Source organism: Culex pipiens, chromosome 2 (genome assembly GCF_016801865.2).
Source record: "Culex pipiens pallens isolate TS chromosome 2, TS_CPP_V2, whole genome shotgun sequence".
Taxonomy (NCBI): Eukaryota; Metazoa; Arthropoda; class Insecta; order Diptera; family Culicidae; genus Culex; species Culex pipiens.
Window position 1 is genome coordinate 102,051,218 of NC_068938.1, and position 19,272 is coordinate 102,070,489.

General features: G+C 37.9%; 1 protein-coding gene across 4 annotated transcripts; it reads left to right on the plus strand.

Annotated features, from left to right (window-relative positions):
- The first annotated feature begins 502 nt into the window (after nt 1-502).
- Nucleotides 503-18,107, plus strand: LOC120431290 (prohibitin-2). Of its 4 annotated transcripts, none has more exons than XM_039596431.2 (6): nt 503-653; nt 724-907; nt 1,299-1,957; nt 2,025-2,121; nt 2,548-2,626; nt 17,824-18,021. In XM_039596431.2, the coding sequence occupies exons 2-5, from the start codon at nt 775-777 to the stop codon at nt 2,580-2,582; spliced, it is 924 nt and encodes a 307-aa protein (XP_039452365.1). In that variant the 5' UTR covers nt 503-653; nt 724-774; the 3' UTR covers nt 2,583-2,626; nt 17,824-18,021. The 4 variants fall into 4 exon arrangements, with proteins under 4 accessions (XP_039452365.1, XP_039452364.1, XP_039452363.1 ...); XM_039596430.2 differs by lacking the exon at nt 17,824-18,021 and adding an exon at nt 17,482-17,687; XM_039596429.2 differs by lacking the exon at nt 2,548-2,626 and having other exon boundaries at nt 17,824-18,107.
- Nucleotides 18,108-19,272: the final 1,165 nt, after the last annotated feature.

Genomic DNA, 19,272 nt, shown 5'->3' on the forward strand with positions numbered 1-19,272 from the left:
GTTATCTACGTGCGCATGTATTGCATGTACGTACACGAAAAAGATTGAGGTTGTACCCGCCAGCAAAACAAATGGTGTGCTAGTGTGCGTGAGAGCAGGCTTAGATAGCTCTATGCTCAACAATAAAAAAAAAATTATTGATGTTTCTATATTTTTGAAATGCTTAATGTGAAGCCGTTGATCATTTTCGAAAAAAATGATCATCACTCTAAAATGCTCTGTATTGAATTCAATTTAACGAATTTCTGCACCAAAATGAATCAACATGTGCCGGTTGTTGCCTTCTTGAAGCCACTGAAAGAATTTTTGGTCTAAATCAAATGTGTTTCATAATTCATTTTGTGGTACAATCATTAAGTTCGCAATCTCTAGAAGACGAAAGATTGCCAAATTCAAAATAAGGTTGCGCGAATTACAAATTACTCAAATAACATCCATTCGTGGACCCTTCGAGATCCAAATTATCAAAAACTCTTTTAAATCCACCCCTGCAACTGTTATACACCCGAGTGACGTTTGTCATGACATTCGCCTTCAAAATAAATTTTCAATTTTGGGTCACCCTGTTGTTATGCACGCAACCGAGCCAGTCGGTTTCAGATAAGTGTGAGAATTTTCCTGCGATCCACCCGTGTTTTTCATCCTCTCAGCATGTAAGTTGAAATTTCATCATTCCGAGTGTTTGAAATTCACTTTAATTTCCACCATCTTTTCATTCAACAGCGTGAAAGTTGTTATTTTTGCGTAAAACCAAAGGTGAAGACGAAGTGAAGGATGGCCCAGAGCAAACTGAACGATTTGGCCGGAAAGTTCGGCAAGGGTGGCCCACCCGGGTTGACCACCGGGCTGAAGGTGCTGGCCGCCGTCGGTGCCGCCGTGTACGGCATCAACAACTCCATGTACACAGGTGAGACAGATTTCCGAAGGGGGAATCGGGAAGAGACCGGGTTTTCTGGTTAATATTTACCCGATGGAGTCGAAACATAACCTCAAAGAAATGATCTGGAAGAATTTTACTAAATGGCGTTTTCACATTGAATTGCACAACATTTGACAAATTTACGTGAAAGTTGACATTGATTTTCTTTTTAAATTTACTTCGAGTAAATGTTTTGCTTGAATAAAATAGTTCTTAGAATATTCTTTAATTCTTGTTGTACCATAAGTACAAGACATTGTTGTTACATAACAGACCGCACTCTCTCTTGTTGTCGGCGTTTTAGAGCACTTTAGTTATCAAGCTAGAAGAATAATTCAAAAGTATGACATTAATTGCTCAAAATATTTCTTCTCCGCAGTCGACGGTGGTCACCGCGCGATCATCTTCAACCGCATCGGTGGCATTGGCGACGACACGTACAGCGAAGGGCTGCACTTCCGCGTGCCCTGGTTCCAGTACCCGATCATCTACGACATCCGGTCGCGGCCGCGCAAGATCTCCTCGCCGACCGGTTCGAAGGATCTGCAGATGGTGAACATCTCGCTTCGTGTGCTGTCCCGTCCGGACGCGCACCGCCTGCCCACGATGTACCGCCAGCTGGGCCTCGACTACGACGAGAAGGTGCTCCCGTCCATCTGTAACGAAGTGCTGAAGAGCGTGGTGGCCAAGTTCAACGCGTCGCAGCTGATCACCCAGCGCGCCCAGGTCTCGCTGCTGATCCGTCGCGAGCTCGTCGAACGCGCCAAGGACTTCAACATCATCCTGGACGACGTGTCGCTGACGGAGCTGAGCTTCGGCAAGGAGTACACGGCCGCTGTGGAAAGCAAACAGGTCGCCCAGCAGGAAGCGCAGCGTGCCTTCTTCTTGGTCGAGCGCGCCAAACAGGAACGCCAGCAGAAGATTGTCCAGGCCGAGGGAGAAGCCGAAGCCGCCAAGATGTTGGGTCTGGCCGTCAGCCAAAATCCCGGTTATCTCAAGCTGCGAAAGATCCGCGCCGCCCAGAACATTGCCCGAACGGTAAGACAAACCCCAACAACCCTAAACAAAGCCATTCAACCAACGCCCCGTTCTTCCTCCATTACAGATCGCCAACTCGCAGAACCGCGTCTACCTCTCCGCCAACAGTCTGATGCTGAACATCTCCGACGCCGAGTTCGACGACATGTCGAAGAAAGTGTCAAGTAAGAAATAGTAAAAGCGAGAGACGCACCTCTCAAATCTAACAAATCATCCATAAGAAAACATCTCCCCCGCATTTTCACACTTATAAAAAAAAAACGCATTTTCAAATTGAAACGTCGCCGGTTGACGGAAAAATTCTCTGTGATCAAATTCGGTTTTCCCGTACCAATCGGTCGACGCATCGGTCCTCCAAATCGAAATTAATTTTGCGAAGGCATTTAAGAGTGCGTCGTGCGCGCGGGAAGGCAGTTGATTATCTTTTTTTTAGTTTTTTTTCGAGTAAGTCATAGGCATCAAATCCCAGTTGAGTTACGCGCGCCGTGTACAAAAGTGTGCTCTGTGGAATAAAGCTTCGAACGGCACACGATTGAAGTGCGCGTCGAATATTATACACTCTGTTTGTTGTATTTCAATGCTGCCCGCAGGCAAGATGACAATCGATGATGGCGAGCTTGACTAACCCGACTGCGACCCGTTGCGCCTTTTCGGAAGCGTTGTGGCTAGGTAGGATTTGTGAGTTTTCTAAGCTAAAGTTTATCTTCGACATTGTGCTTGTTACCGCTTTTGCTGCTTGCTTTCTCTATCAATCAATGTAGATTCGAAAAGTACATTAAATTTCCCTTAAAATGACATGCTCCAAAAAAAATTACAGTTGAGTAACGGAAAATGGCAGAGTTTTTAAAACTTTTTTAGTGTTTTTTTTAATGAAAAATACGTTTTTTTCGGAATTCTGAGAACGTCATCAAATTGGGCGTCCAGTTTTACATAAAGCCCCTTTGACACCAAATTTCTATCTCATCACAGTTTTAGGCTGCAAATTATTGAAAAACACCTCTTTTTTCGCATGTTCAAAAATTGAAGGGGTCGTACCGTCCCTCCGTCACGAGGTATCAAAAAACGGATCTCGAATTCGTGATTAGAATTACAAGAAATAGGGGAAATACACCCTTTCTAATTAAACACCTATCTTCGTCATATGGAGAGTTTGATGCTCGATTAAAGCTCCAAAAATACTATTTAGGCTGTAAACTTACCAGCAACAGCACCGCCTCGAGTAAGCACGCAAATGTATGCCGCTTACTGGCCAAAATGATCAAATTTAATGCACTTTTGATCATAATTTCTATTTTGCGAGACCATTTCTCATCATTTTGGTGGCACACACATCCACTCACAAGATCAGAGGTTAACTGCTTAACGAAAGTCGCCATCAATATTTTTTCACTTGCGCTAACGATTTCAAAGGGTCTAGCTCATTTCCCCGAATGACATTTCCCCGAATGCCATTTCCCCGAAAATCATTTCCCCTAATTGGCCACATCCCCGAATACCACTTCCCCTAATCAGCCACATTCCCGAATGCCATTTCCCCGAATATCATTTCCCCTAATCGGTTATATCCCCGAATGCCATTTCCCCTAATCGGCCATTTCCCCGAATTCCATTTCCCCTAATCGGCCAGTTCCCCGAATGCCATTTCCCCGAAGTGACACTTACGCCAATTGCCGTTTATTTAAATTTAAATCTTCCCGAATTTTCATATCCCTTAATCATCATTTTCGCTAAAGCCTTTTTCCATGAAAAACAGATATTTTCTATCTCAATTTTACCGAACAAACAGCTTTTTCGGGTATGCTGTTGATTAAATGTTGTAAATTGGGTAGTAAAGCCCGTTATCAATTTTTATGAACAACGGTAAGAAACCCCGGATAAACGAAAACTATATCGATTGCAGTGTGGAACTTAAAAAAACCTTATGAGATATGGTCACCATTTGTAATAATGTTATTTGGCGGACCTTGATGACTATTTGTCAAATGGTCACCATTAGTAATAGAGTTATTTTAATGTTTGTAATGGTAAACAATTTTCTTGATGACTTTAAAAAACTATTTGCAGATGTTTTCTCAAATGGTTACCCTAAATCATAAGGTAACTTTAATGTTCAAATGGTTCAACTGGCGGACCTTCATGACTATTTATCAAATGGTTACCATTATTTATAGAGTTTTTTAAATGTTTGTAATGGTCAACAATTTTCTTGATGATTTAAAAAAAAACTATTTGAGGATGTTTACTCAAATGGTTATCATATATCATTAGGTTATTTTGAAGTTCAAATGGTTTACCTCGATTCGCGAGTACCATATAGAATCATTTTATGACCATTTGAAAAATAGTCACGTTTTCAAAATCGTCCACAATACTTGACCTTTTTTTTCAAATAATTTTTGTAAAACATTTTTTTCTTGTAGCATTATAATTTTGTGTTTACAGAACGGACTCGCTAATTTGAATGAAACTGCATTCTTTGAGCCCAAATCCTACCCGATCTCTGGTCTTCCATGCTATTCCTTCTTTCTTTCCCGGTTATGGTGTTCGTATAAGCTTCCAAGCCCAAAGCCGACCAGTACCAGCGGCCAACAATATGGTTCCTACGTCATCACATCGGTGCCGACGAACGTCATCAAGACTACGAACAACCTAATCAGTTAGCTGGACGCACAATCGATTGAACTGGCGTGTTGAATCGGTGGTTTTGCATCCACACCTGCGACCACGGCAACCAGTACGGCCACGAGCAGGGCCAGAAGGTGCCAGAGCAGAAGGTTTCCGATGAAAGCAGCTCGAGCTCGAGTGACGGAGGTGGAGGCAATACCACGACAACGACCAGTAGCAACAACAGAACTGATCTGGCTGTACCGCATGGAGCAGCTGTAACAGTGGCCACGGCTGATAGAAAAAACAGCAGCATCAGTTCTGACCACGAGAACCTGCTCAACCAGCTGGCCCTGAACATGCTTTGCAACCAAAAAATCCTGCAGCGGATCGCGCAAAGCCGGATACGCCTTCGCTCAGCTGCTCGGCCACCCCTCAGTGGTTAAGGACTGCCCAACATTGAGGACTGTCGTAATTAACATTCTCGCTCTTCTTCTTGATTGCACACTTTTCAGACGCCGAACTGATCAATGTGTCGCGAATCTTTTGAGAGTGCGTCGACGAAATCTAACCTATCTGAACTAATCCCTCGATACGTTCAACTCGGATGGCGGTTTGGTGCGGCGGACGGCTCGCGGGTAACCATCTACAACTCCGAGTAGATCGATTGCATCAACGCTCTCAACGGCTGCACCGACGTCCCGAGTGTAAGCAAGTCGACACTGTAATAATCTTGCTAAATCTCAAAACGATTCTCTAAAAATCATCAGGAATTGACGCGTAATCAAACTTAATCGGCATGAACTCGTTCCGCAAGACGCGAAGGGTCGGTGATGTCAGGGACGTCGTTGCCGATCGAAGACGGACTGGCCGACGCCTAGCAGTGTAATTTTCGGCAAGCAGCGGCCGCCGCTGGCCATCTGGTTACATTCGACTCGAACCGTCAGATCTTGGACATGCTTCACCTTGAGGTAATCCACGCGAGCTTGCACAAGGGATCGGCCAAGAATTGCCGCATCCGAGCCAGTGGAATCGGATACACTGCTGATACAACCAGAAACACCATGTTACCAGCTCAGAAAGACACCCGCTCGGTGCAGCAGCCGCGCATTCAGTGAAAACTTGAAGCAGCATTTGAAAGTGTAATTGTAGTCGTGTTCAGGTTCAGGCTTTACCTAAAAATCACCAAATCTAAAATACAATTTGATTAAAAAAATAAGCGTTTTATACATTTTAAATACAGTTAAGCGGTGCCAAACCCAAAACTACTTCCAGCAGTACGCCGGAGAAAACCGCGCAACCGCCTTTCAGAGCTTTTCCTGCGACCTTCTCCACTACCTCAAAGACATCCCCGAAAAGTGCCGCGAAATCTGGGTCAAATTTACCGCCTACCTTCCGTCAAATCTGCCATCCGACTGGTTATTCGTCACCTCCCTCTGTTGCTTTGGCATCGTCATGCTAATCGCCAACTCAAGCGCCTTCCAGCTCGCTCGAATATTCAATGGAACCACCATCTACTGCATCGTAGTGGCCGGAACGTTCGGGATCTTCTTTCACCGCGATGCCGGCCTCACCTTAACCGAGCACGGCACTTTTTTTTCGCCTCTGTCGCCTTCAAACATTAAAAACTGGACCTAACGACGTGCGTTTTCTGTTCGAACAGCTCCATCGTGTTGGAGCAAAAGATCCTGCTGGCCATCTACAAGGTCCTAAAAAGCAGCCACTTTAAGATCTCCGCGTTGTGCTGGTCCGCCCTTTCCAAATCCACCTTCGTAAAACTACTCGCGCAAGAGTTGCTCGGCATCGCGTTGGTTCGCATCTGCAGTGGGCACTTCCGGTATCGCGACGAGCAGGTCAGCTACACCGGCTGCGTCCTAGAAGGCAGAGGCCGCAAAGCGCGACCGGTCATAGCTCTGGTGCTGTAAGTGGTTTGTGATAAGTGCGGTACGGACCGACGGTCTTGCGCCATTGGACACTTGTGCTTGCGTGGACGAATACTAAAGGCAACCAGCACCACCTTTACACGCGTGCCAGGGTCGTAAACGGCCTGCTGTTGATCTGTTTGGTACACGCGTCGCAGCAAATTTTGTTGTTCCCGGCCGTCAATTCAATCTTGATGAACGCGTTCGGGCAGGACTGGATCGAATACTCGTTATCTGCACTCTATGCTCCTGCAGCTCTATGCTCATCTTTCCATCATGTTGGCCACGCTCTCGGCACTCAGACACAACTCGCACACCACATTCGACTCGCCTCCTTTGTTCACATTCTCCGGCACGTGAAAAAAGCGTGAATGTTACGGACCGCCTTCGTTTGGTCAACGATCTTTTTCGTCTGCAAATCGTCGTTCAGACTGTCCTCGACGTCCGCGTCCGACATGCCGACGTCGTCCTTGTCCGATTCGTTGGCGCCTTTGACGTCACCTTCCGGTTTGACACCTGGTGCGGCAAAAGTGGATCTGTTGGATTTTTTTTTTTCTGCTTTTTCCTTGGTTTCCGCATTCGCATTCTTGATGTGACGTCATTTACGGCTGCTTAGTGGTTTTACGGTGGATCCGCCGGAAGTTGACATGTCCGTAGTCCGGTTAGGTGCTGCATTGTCGTCGGATCGGGGGTTGCGGTTTTTCCGAGTCGATCGGGAGTGACAAATTCAAGAAGGACTCGTGCCATGTTAGTCATCCCTCGCAGCCACAGCAAACTGTCTACGATGGACTAGCTGCTCGTCGCAATGGCAGGCAACTTCCGTCCGGTTCCGCCTCCAACTGAATTTCATGCTAAATCGGCGCCGCGGCCGTCGATGTACCATCTCCGTCATCACCATCGCTCCCCTGCTGAAGTACGTCTCGCCAAACAAAAGGAAACAATTAATAAAACACGAAGCATTTCACTCCAGGGTAACGCAGGCGAAATAGTTCCGGCCTGGTTCCGGCTTAACGCCTTTACGATCCCGTTCCACGAAACTGCCGCAATCCGTCCTGAAAAAACTAGAAATTCAGTTTATTTACATCAGGCTGCTCGAATCAACAAAAGTAAACAATGAAGCAGTGCGCCCAATTTCATGAGAAACTGCTAGAACGAATATTTTCTGGCAACTCTGACTGCCTGAATGAAAATTTTCATTCGAGCACGATCTGACTAGAGATCCTAAATAGGGAGACTGGACGAAGTGAATTTCCAGAGTTTTTTTTGAAAAGGACCGATAAACTATTGTCTTTCATATGTTTATAGGACCTAATAAAAAAAAACTCCAGATTTGACGTACCCAAACAGACGCGAGTTTGACGTATCCAAACGAGCATTTGCCTTTACGCCCAGCAAAACTTATCAGTGTTGCCAAGCTCAAAGCATACGTTGCCAGATCGATTTAGGAAGCTTAGACCAGTCTCCCTATTTTGGGTCTCTAGATCTGACCACGAAGAGCGCGATCTGGAGCGATGTGAAACGATGAACCAAAAACGACCGCGATGAAGGTACGTTACCCCCATTTCGAGCTGCCTAAGAAAGCCAATCCGAAGTTTATCAATTTTAATTGACCAAAAAAGAAAACAAACTGAGGAGCACAAGAACAAAATGGCTCATAATTCATAAATCATCTCATGTTTGTTACTTTATTTCAATTGTTTGAGCGAATCGTTTTTCAATAGTTAGATATAATAATAATAATTTTGGATTTAACCCATAATTGCGAGAACAAGTATCGAGCGCAGCAAGAGAAAAAAAAATGAGAGAGCGTGCAAGCCACAGTATTAATAATCTGCCTTTTGCGCACTCTCTCGTTTCTCTTCTCTCGCTACACTCGTTACCTGCGCTAGTGCAGGCAAGCGCAGGCAAAAACAGTCTGAAGTGAATCGTTTGTGCGGCTGGTCGTTGTTTACGTTTTGTGCGCAGGTATAATTTTCAAACAAATCATTTGATTTACCAGATACTTTGTTTACATTTTTCTTGTTGATCATTTCAGCGCCGTGAAGAACTTGAAACAACGGAACAGCTGGTGCTAGAGGATTCGATCGGCAATCAAAAGAGATCTTGGCGGTAGCCGACCGACAAAACAAAATCGAAGCGAACGCACGATTCGCATTAATCAAGGCAATCATTTGAATCATCAGATAAGTACACATATTTGAATGTTACATTCTACTCGATACTTTGTGATTTTTTTTCTTATTTTTTCAGGTTTGGAAGACTTTAGCAGTATGATCAACCGAACAGAATCAGCAGTCAACTAGAATTAAAACCGAAAAGTTCAAAGATTATTGTTGTGAACCATCCGTCAAAAAGTGAACAATTCTCAAGAAAATAGGTAGGTAAAAAATGTAAGAAAAACTTTTAAAAACTATTTCAAAACTATTTCTCAAAAAGTAGTAAATTTGCATGATAAACTTTAATTCACCATTTGAAAACTATTTCTGAAATAGTGAAACTGGGAAAAAATGTAGGATAAACCTTAAATAACCATATGAAAACTATTTCCAAAATAGTAGCGCTAGGTAAAAATAGCAAGAAAAACCCTAAAAAACCATTTACAAACCCTTTCTAAAAAAGTAGACGCAAGGTTAAAAATTGTAAGAAAAACCTTAAAATACTATTTAAAAACCATTTCTTAAACAGTAAAAACCGAGAGAAAAAGGTCGCTTTTTCGCGAAAATTTACTTTATTTTTACCATTACACAAATGGTAATTTGACGAAACGTTGTTCGAGGATTTTTAAGGTTACCGTTGCTAACCACCCTCAATTCAGATGGTCGAACTTTATGATAAATGGTAGGGTACCATTTCCGATATGGTATTTTTAAGGTTTTCCTACCATTTTTCAAATAGTGGTTACAATCTCTGAAATGGTGAGAAAACCATTTAACACAAAGTTTTTTTAAAGTTCTCGTTTATGCGGGACATGATTAAAAACCATTTCTAAAAAAGTTATTGACAAGACAACATTTTTTCTATGGATCCACTATGGTCCCCTTGGAACGAGCTGTCAAGTAGAAGCTTTTCTGCCAAGAAGGGCCGTGAAGTGAATTTTTAAAAATTGAATTAAAAATCCATTTTAAATCCTTTGCGGTCGTTCAATGGGTCATTGTACTTAGAAAAATAAGCCATATCGTTGTGAACAATAATATCACAAATTTAAGCTTAATTTTGGGACCCAATTACAGTGCAGACTCGATTATCTGAAGCCTCGATTATCCGAAGTTTCGATTATCCGAAGTTTGATTATCCGAAGGTTTGTATGAGACTTCGAATAATCGAATCAAGAACAATTTTTTTTTTCGTTTTTTTCTTTTTCTTGTTTTAAACATCAAATTTGAGTACTGCAACCCCATTTTAGTAAAATTTGAATAGTTGAATATGCAATCATTAAATAATAAAATGCATTTTTTCAATATTTCAACACCGCCATATTGGCCTTGGATTTCAAAGTTCTAAATCACTTTAACGTAGTTTAGGGGACATACGCTCGACAATAAAAAAAATAGGCATCATAAAAAAATTCGTGATTCAATTATCCGAAGTGAAATTTTTCCGAAGCCTTCGGATAATCAAGTCTGGACTGTACTCGATTTTTTTGTTCAATTAACATTTGTATTCAACCGCATAATTAGATGTTGTTTTTGAGAAATTTGCAAGGAAATTTGTCTTTTTTCGAATTTTGTTCAAGAACACAAAAATCGAACAAATAGGTACATAAGGCTGGTACAAATTTTATTTAAAGTTTTTGTTGATTATACTTTTCGCCAAATCCCAAACCAGCAATGTGAATAAAATGATGAGTGTGTACGGGGTTCTGTACTACGAAAATCGCACGGTATGTTTTTTGAATCATAAAAAATAACAAAACTTCTATTGCATTATTATTATCATGTCTATAAGAAAAAAGTATTTGTTTTGAGAATATATGTATAAAAAAAAGTCTGTAAAAATATTCATTGTATTGGAATTTGTATTGAATCCCCCCTTAAATGCTACGTCTGTTCTGAATGAAGCCAAAAAGAAAGTTGATCATTCAAGGCCATTACGAACCTTTAAATATGTAGTTTGATGTGATAAAAATTGTCATCATTTTTTTTCTTTTAAAATGCCATTTCCCCGAACGCGGTCAAGCGGAAATACCCGGTGCCCAGGAGCGCGCGCTCCGGGGCACCGGGCATTTCCGCTTGACCGCGTTCGGGAAAATGGCATTCAGGGAAATGACTATTCAGGGATATGACTAATCGGGTAAGTGGCATTCGGGATTGTGGCCCATTCGGGAAAATGGCATTCGGGGATGTGGACGATTAGGGGAAATGGGAAATTCGGGTAAATGGAATTCGGGGAAATGACTATTAGGGGAAGTGTCTTTTCGGGGAAGTGGCATTCGGAGAAATGTCCCTTCGGTAATATGGGTTTCGGGGAAATGTCATAGATTCATTTCAAAGCGCTTAAGATATAAAATTGCTTCCAACTACCGGCAACATGTTCTTTTGCACATTAGTTAGTCACTCACTAGAAAAATAATCCCGAAAAATGTAAATAATTAGCAAGCACTATCAAAAAAAAAAAAAAAACAAACGCGCTAAGTCTTCTGACGTTTGAATTTTGAATACCCATTCCAATTGAAGGCTGAAGAAAACCCAGCGAGAAGCGAAGGCAAATAAAGAACAAAGGGTGGCCACCAACACCACCAACATGCTGGTGCAGCGCCTGTTGGATGGGCAAGTGCTGCCAGGAAACTTTCGCTATAAATGCTACTTTTCGTGAGTGTTCGCTTAAAATTTCATCAATTTTGGCAGCACTACCCGGGCAGACGGTAATAACAAAATTCATGCCATTTCAATAACAAATTCTGTTAAAATAACAAAAAGTGTTATGGAATCTTCCTGAAAAATCCATTTTTGCATAAGGGTTGAATAACAGTTTATGTTACCATAACAAAATTTATTATTGGTCTGATATTGGTTGAAAGCCAAAACAACTTTGGAATAACATTTTTTGTTATGGAAGAATAACTCCAACTGTTATTGGGATGATCGGATCAGTTGTTAAAATTACAAAAAATAATAACAAAGATTTGTTCGAAGAATAACTTAAAAAGTTATTAGTCTGTTATCACAATAACAATCCAATAACAAAAAAATCATAACGACGAATAACAAATCTTGTTATAAATAACATAAAATGTTATTGGCCTAGTATTTTCAAATATCAAAAAATGTTATTTCCAAGTTATTTCCGTCTACTCGGGTAAGCAGACCCAAAAGAGCGCTGGAAGAAAAAAAAGAACTAAACTGAAAATAGAAAGATGGGCGTGGCCCAATGCATTTTTGAGATATTTTTTTTAAATGCTTGTAAAAGGAATAGCATAACTTTTAATAAAAGTGAAAATAAACAGAAATGTTCACAAAAAGTTGCTCTACTCGTTGGTGTACTTGGTTTTAGTGAATTCCAAGGAACACTCCAGATTATCCAGCATCATTCAAACACGACCGCTTATTAGGCTTAAAATGGGTATATTTCCCCTAATGAAGAAAATAATAAGAATACATTGAAATTTTTTAATTCAACTTTTTGCCAACAAAAACAAAACTTTATGTTTAAAAAAATTTATAACAGAACCAATTTTATGTATTTTTAAATAGTTATTTTTTATTGTTTTAGTTTGCTCGCAGAATCTTAATTATGAGTGCTTCTATTTTTGAAGTATTTTGCATCAGTAAGGTTTCTATTTTTAGCAAAAAATTTCAATAGTTTTTCAGTTTTCGATTTACAGGGTGGCCACTCAAGTCGGGAAATCGAGAAAGACGGGAAAAAGTCGGGAATTCGCCAAAATCTACGAAAAATCGGGAAAAGTCGGGAAATGTGATTTTTTGTTAGAAAGTCGGGAAAAGTCTGGAATTCTAAGCATTCTTGTTTGAAAAATATTTTCTAACTCTTGAATAATTTTGAAATATTAATTTCACTCAATTCGTTTTCAGCATCTAACTTTAAGTTTCGGATTATTTTCACTATTTCAATCTATATGGGAATGAAAAGGTTATCTAAGACATTAAAAATCTTTATAAATATTATTAAATGATTATGGTGGCATGCACTTGACACACATTTTTTATAATATTTTTTTTATGAATCAACAGATTGCTTGACCATGTTTATAAAGCAAATGGTAACATCTAACATTAAACAACAACAAAGCCAATATGAAAAAGAGTTTAATTTCGACGATTACATCAGCGTACAGTTATGTTTCTGTTTAATTTTGCCACATTGCTTGAATATTTAAAAAAAAAACAATTACGGATTGGCTATAGTTTTTATTTGTAGCGATTATTTTTGAATCTTAAACTAAATTTATTCAGTCATTTCAAATGATGTTTCCAAATGTTTGATTCCCTTAAACTTTGTGTGATTATGCGTACCACATTTATAGATAAAGCTTGAACTTAAATGTCGAAAATATCCAAAGGTTTTTCGTTCTGAATGAAAAGAATGGAAAAATTACGCTTTGAAAACATTTAAAAATCTGGAATTTACAAATATTAAATTTTAATCAATGTTTTTTTTTTATTTTTGAAGGACAAATTGCATTTAAATTTGTGTTGGCCTGATTAAATTAATAACAATTTGTTTGAGTTACTACAAATAAGTTTGAAGAACTTTTTTCTGGAAATATTCCTATAAAATAAGTGGTAAAATATGAAGCGTTATCAAAGTGGATTTTTCATTTAAAAAAAGTTAAAATATTTAAATACTGACACTTCGATAAATCGACATTGATTCAAAAATTAAATATCAAAAATTTACAAAATTTTAAAGGATGCTTGGTAAAATATCTTTTAAGCAAATTCATAGATATTTTTAGTTTCTTTGAAAGAATAATAACTGTAATTATAAAGATGTTTAAAGCTTTGATAATAAATATAATCATAAAAATATAATTTAAAATGTTGTTGTAATTAATTTTTTGTCATCATTTTTCTCATTGCCAGCTGAAACGAAGTTTCTAAAAAACTTATGTTTGGTAATTTTAAAAATACCCATTGAAATAATAGGTATTGTGAAGCTTTCGGTTATTTTTCAAAGACTGATTTTTTTTATGTTTTTACCCTGAATCAAAATGATGGTTCCATTTTTGAAGTGAAGTTTTTAGGAATTTATTATTGAAGTTTTTTTTTACTAAAACTGTCTATGATTTTTTTTTTAGAAATTTTGTCCGATGGTTTATATTGACTTTTTATAAAGAGTTTTTGATTTGAAACCATTCTTCAGGTAAGAAATACATATTTTCTGAGGTTCTGGAAAAGTCGGGAAAAAGTCGGGAATTTGATAAAGGGATTTGAGTGGTCACCCTGGATTTACATTTGGGTAAGAAATTCATATTACTTGAGTTTCTGGAAAAGTTGGAAATTAGAAAATGGGCTTCAAAAATGGATTTGATTATATTTTACTCGTGCAGTGTCTGAAAACTTGATATTTGATATATTTTGAAAAACCGTCTGCGGCGAAATGGGACAGCTGTTTTAACCTCGTTCCTGTACAATATTTGGATATTTTTGATTGGTTTCGGATATAAACAGGCACAGATTAACAAACATAATGCATCGTTTTTAAAATTCCAAAGCTTCTAAGTGCACTAAATCCTGCTGTCCTGTATTTTTCCTATCAGAGCGTTTTGAGCATTTTTTTTAAATTTTATTCAAATTTTAAATTAAAGTAGTAGATTTTTCGTATCTTCCGAGTTAAAAACATCTAATTTTGTTTTATCGGAAATTTTGTGATATTTTCAATCAAAACTCAAAGGTTTTCAAGCTAGATTATGATTTCTACTGCCAAAAAAGTTACTTTAAAAAACAATCACATTTAGGTGAACAAAACATGAAAAGAAAAAGGATTTTTTTTTGTTTTTTTTTTATTTGATTCTTTATCCCAAAATCAATTAGAAGTGGTGATAGTATTTTCGGAAAATTACGAGTTGTTAAAAAACGCAGACAAATGTTTTTTTTACCAATCATGTATTATAACCCAAAATGATATTTTCAGCAATTTAAACATCCAAAAATGTGAACTTTAAGGGCGTGAAGATAAAAAATCTCATACTTTTTTGATATTGGGGTTTTTGGTTTGAAAACCTCCTTTTGGTCTCCAGGGAATTCGGTCCCTTTTTTAAAACAAAATAAACAAAAAAAAAGCGTAAAAAAATATTTCACAAGGAATGAACAATTGAACTGTTATCTCACATATTCGGAACACTTCAGAGATTGTTCAATGTTAAATAAATCATAGAAATTCGATAATTTAACATAATGATTCGACTTTTCCTATATTTGAAAACGTTTCAGTTAGTCTTTTGATTGATGTATCGACCGAGAGCAGATTCAAATGCTTTTTGTTACTATTTTGAAGAAAAACACTGACCCTTCCAATTCATATATTTGGAACACTTTTTTTAATTGTAATCAGCGATGGAATAATCATCATCAAAAGAAAATGTTTGGAGTTTCATCAAGAGAAAACATCCGAAAGGGAGCATGGCTCTCCTCTCTCGCGCACGAAAGATCGGTAAAAAGAATCTAAAAAAATCATCAACTTGATTATTCGGCGTTACATCTTTTTCACTACTTCACTTGCAAGTGTAACGTCACACTTCGAAAAATGACCTGTCACATTTTGTAGATGGGCAATGTGTGTAAACAAAGTGAAATAAACATCTTTGAGTGGTGGTGACAAGAAAATTCACAAAAAATCATCAGCAGATTGATTTTCTTGGAGAATTTCGGGAGCGATTTTCTTTTGCGTGATTTGCCTCCTCTCTACTTTTTGAACAAAAAACTATATTTCAAGACTATTTTATCAAGAGCAGCAAAACACTGCTTCGAAATTGCCTGTTCCATGATTATGGGATGTTATTGTATCTCCCACAATTGTGAAACGCCTGAATTTAACTGATATTTTCACAAAATAAGTTATCAGACCATGTATAAAACATCACTAAGCTTATGTTTTATTGGTTTCAGTGTGTGAAGTCATTATTTTGTTAAAAATATGTACTCCTGGAGAGAACCAAAGTTTGTTTACATCATTAAGAAAAGAGTGTTCTGAATTTGTGGATATCAATTCAAGAGTCAATGTTTTACTTTAAAAAATGATATAAAACGTAAAAATGTATAATCGGTCGATACATCAATCGAAAGATCGCAAGAAAAGCTTTCACATGAAGGTAAAAGCAAATTGTTATGTTCAACTATTGATTTTCTATGATTTTTTGAACATTGGCCGATCTGTAAAACCGTTCCGGATATGTGGGATGACTGTACCCAAAATTGAAAGATACCATCTACGACCTTAAATTGTTTAAGTTGTTAAGAAAATATGACGTTTTAGCCCCATAGTCTCCCCAACTGATGGCGACAAACACCAATTAATTACCGCAAAAGTTCTCCAAGGTTGTGGAAATTCAGAGTATGCGAGATGACTGTAAATTGTATTATACTAACTTTGTGTTAACCTTTTTGTTCTTCTTTGATCTTGATGTTGTTTTATAAGAAGTGTTTATTAAGGACCATATAGAACAGGGGTGCCCAACCTTTTGGCCCTGCGGGCCAGATCTGATTTTTCTGAAGGAGTGGCGGGCCGGAACTAATGTTTGACAAAAGTTGAAAAAGAAGACAATATTTTTTCATAATATAATTTTGAAAAGGTTCTTTTAAAGTAAACAAATAAATAAACTAGTATTGCAAATAAGATTCTTGGTTTAAGGAAAGAAAAACAAAAATAACTGTAAAAAATGAGTTTTTTATCATTGACTATAAAAAAAATATCAAAAATTAATTTGTCGTTGCAAATTTTTTAAAAGCTTAATATCGTCAACACAACGATATATTTCAAAATTCAATGAGGCATGATAAAATTTGTTAAAACTAATTTTGGATTCAAATCTCCATACAAAAAAAAAAAACACTTTGTACGTTGTTGTTCAATTTATAACAAAATATTTCAAAATGGTTTTAAAAATACTCCAAATTTTAGAAATGTTGAAAAATGTATATTGAATAGTTTAAAATCCGTTACTTTCAAATGTCAGTAAACTATTGAAATTTATGAAAAAAAATAAAGTTTTGTTCCCTGATTTCTTGACTCATTTTGATATTTTTTTGTTCATAAATGAAAAATATTTGCAGTGATCTTTCTTTTCAGTATGAATAATTTGCTTTTTAAAAGTTGTTCTTAAAAATTCCAATATTTTTTGCTTACTCATTTATTAACAAATAAATTTGAATCATGTTCTTAAAAACAGAAAAGCAACAATTTGTAGTAAACACAGTAGAAACTGTAAGAAGTTTAAATTTAGTGTCTTTTTATACATTTTTTGACAAATTTTTTTTTATGTATATTTAACAATTCAAATAATTGTTTAATTTTAGTTTAGTAAAACAGTTTTTTTTAATTTATACACTCATTTTATTAGTTGAATATTTCATGAACTGCCTTGAGTTGAGGGCATGTCATAGAACTATTTTGAAAAGCCGTCGCGGGCCGGATGAAATGGCTTTACGGGCCGGATTCGGCCCGCGGGCCGGACGTTGGGCAGGTTTGATATAAAACATGTGTGTTCTGCTAACGTTTTAAGCCAATACCTGTGTGGGTGAGCAGAATTCACTGAATGTTTGTTTCCTTGATCGTTGAAAAAAAGTTCAGAAATGTTCAGGCTTCTAAATGTTATGGCAGCATTCAAACTGGAAAAACGAGAATTTGAGAATTTGCACTGTATAATTGGTATCGATCGTAATAATTCCATCGTTGCTAAAACATCATATCTTATGTCCTAAAGATGTGAGATATAAATTCAACAACGTACAATAGTGCCCCCAAAACTAACACATTACATATGCATGCCACTTAACTAACATGACTAATCAATGCTTTTATGTTTATCAATCTTTTCTCTAAAAGATAAGTAAAGCCGCCAATTCACCACCCAGCGTTCGTAACGTCGAACTCCATCAATGCTGCGTTAACTGATTAGCATTTAGGCGGTGCCTACCAGAGTTATAGTCGTTTAGTTGCAATCCCTTCCCTATTGAACAAAAAAAAATCTTAAAGCATTTAGTAGATAAGCTACCTTATTCCAGAACAATAATAAAAAAGTTGAAAAACAATCGAAACACTGCCTCTTTGAACAATCTTCCTACGTGGCTGCAAGCTCTCACCTGGATCAGCTCAAATAATACAAAATTTCTAACTCTGCTTTCGTTTCTTATTTTCGTTTCGTTTCAAAATTGCCGTTTGATCCAGGTGGGGGCTCGTCGTCCGGTAGCTTCTTTGCGCGACAAGTTCCGAAAGTTGAGGCCAGCACCAGCCGGTTGGCCGCGGCCAGCAGCAACGATGATCTGCCGCCCGGGCATGACGAGAGTTTGATTAAGGTTATCGCGGAGGAGACGGCCGAGCGGATCAGTGGAACGCAGTGAGGTGTGGGTTTGCTGGGTTGTTGGACTTGATGATGTGGCATTTAATAGTTTCGTTTATCGATGTTGTGTTGTAACAGCTTTTTATAAAGAGACAGTAGTGTTAAAGTTAAATTTGTTTGAGTGTATTTCTTAAATGAAAGAAAGCCGGGATTTTTCTCAATTTCAAACGAAGACAGTCAAAGATGATTTAATATTTGAATAATTTAGCTTTATTTTGTCTGCTAAGATTACTGTAATTTGCAATATCCTTTTGTTCTGCTAAGTTAAGATAGATTAGTTTACACGAATGCCTTTTTTACGGTTTGAAAAATAGCCTACACTTATCAAAAGAACCCGGTTCATCCGGGGTCGGTTTTGTAGATTGCAGTGGGTTAATTTGTTGTCTGACCTGGTTGGGAGCAATTCCACTTTGAATATGAAAATCGGCAGAACATAATTCCAAATTTGCTTTTCCAATTTTTGGACTGATTTCCACTTTTGTAAAATATAATTTTCACCCAATGCTACATCCTCTTGTTTCGATGTTTTGTATGTTTTCTTGTTTGACATATCGAGCTGTGCGAGAGCAGATTGTTGAGTTTGTTTACCTTCACGTTAACATATTTAGACAACGAAATTTTAGGTCTCATTTTGAATCAGTTGAAAAAATGTGTAAATAAATAAACAAAAAACGGGCTTCTTTGATCGAAAAACGTCAACGACGGAAAACGAAGGAACGCCGGAGTGACAACTTCAATTCTGAAGGGCTGAGACGTCATTCGTGAAACGCAGATACGTCATTCGTGAAACGATTGCGCTTGCGAAAAGTCGTGTTTACTACAAAATGGAGTCGAGCTATTTCTCAACAGACCAAGTAATGTTGAAGAAGTTGCATTGAAAGAGCTCAAGTCTACATTATAGCAGGTTTGTATAGTTCTCCTGAAAGTGTTCGGTCAGTGAATAAACTCGATACATTTGCGACCAAGTAGCAGAACAGAGCAGATCGAATGGTGACCAGTATAACCAGATGTTGCTCAAGCAAAGAATGTTGAGGAGTAATCGCATAGTTGAAAAAGTACCGAATGAATCAGACAATTCGGTCAAAAAGGGGTTTACATGTGAATCCACCGAAATCGGAAAACGACTGCTTCATAAAGTTTCTTGATAAATTTCAAGAAGAGTTGACAAAATATTATCGACGCATGCATGGAAGAACAATACAAGTTAAACTTATTGGAGTTCAGGTCCTTCAATCTGAAGTCCGTACTTGAAGAGAACAACTAAATTAAATTTAAAG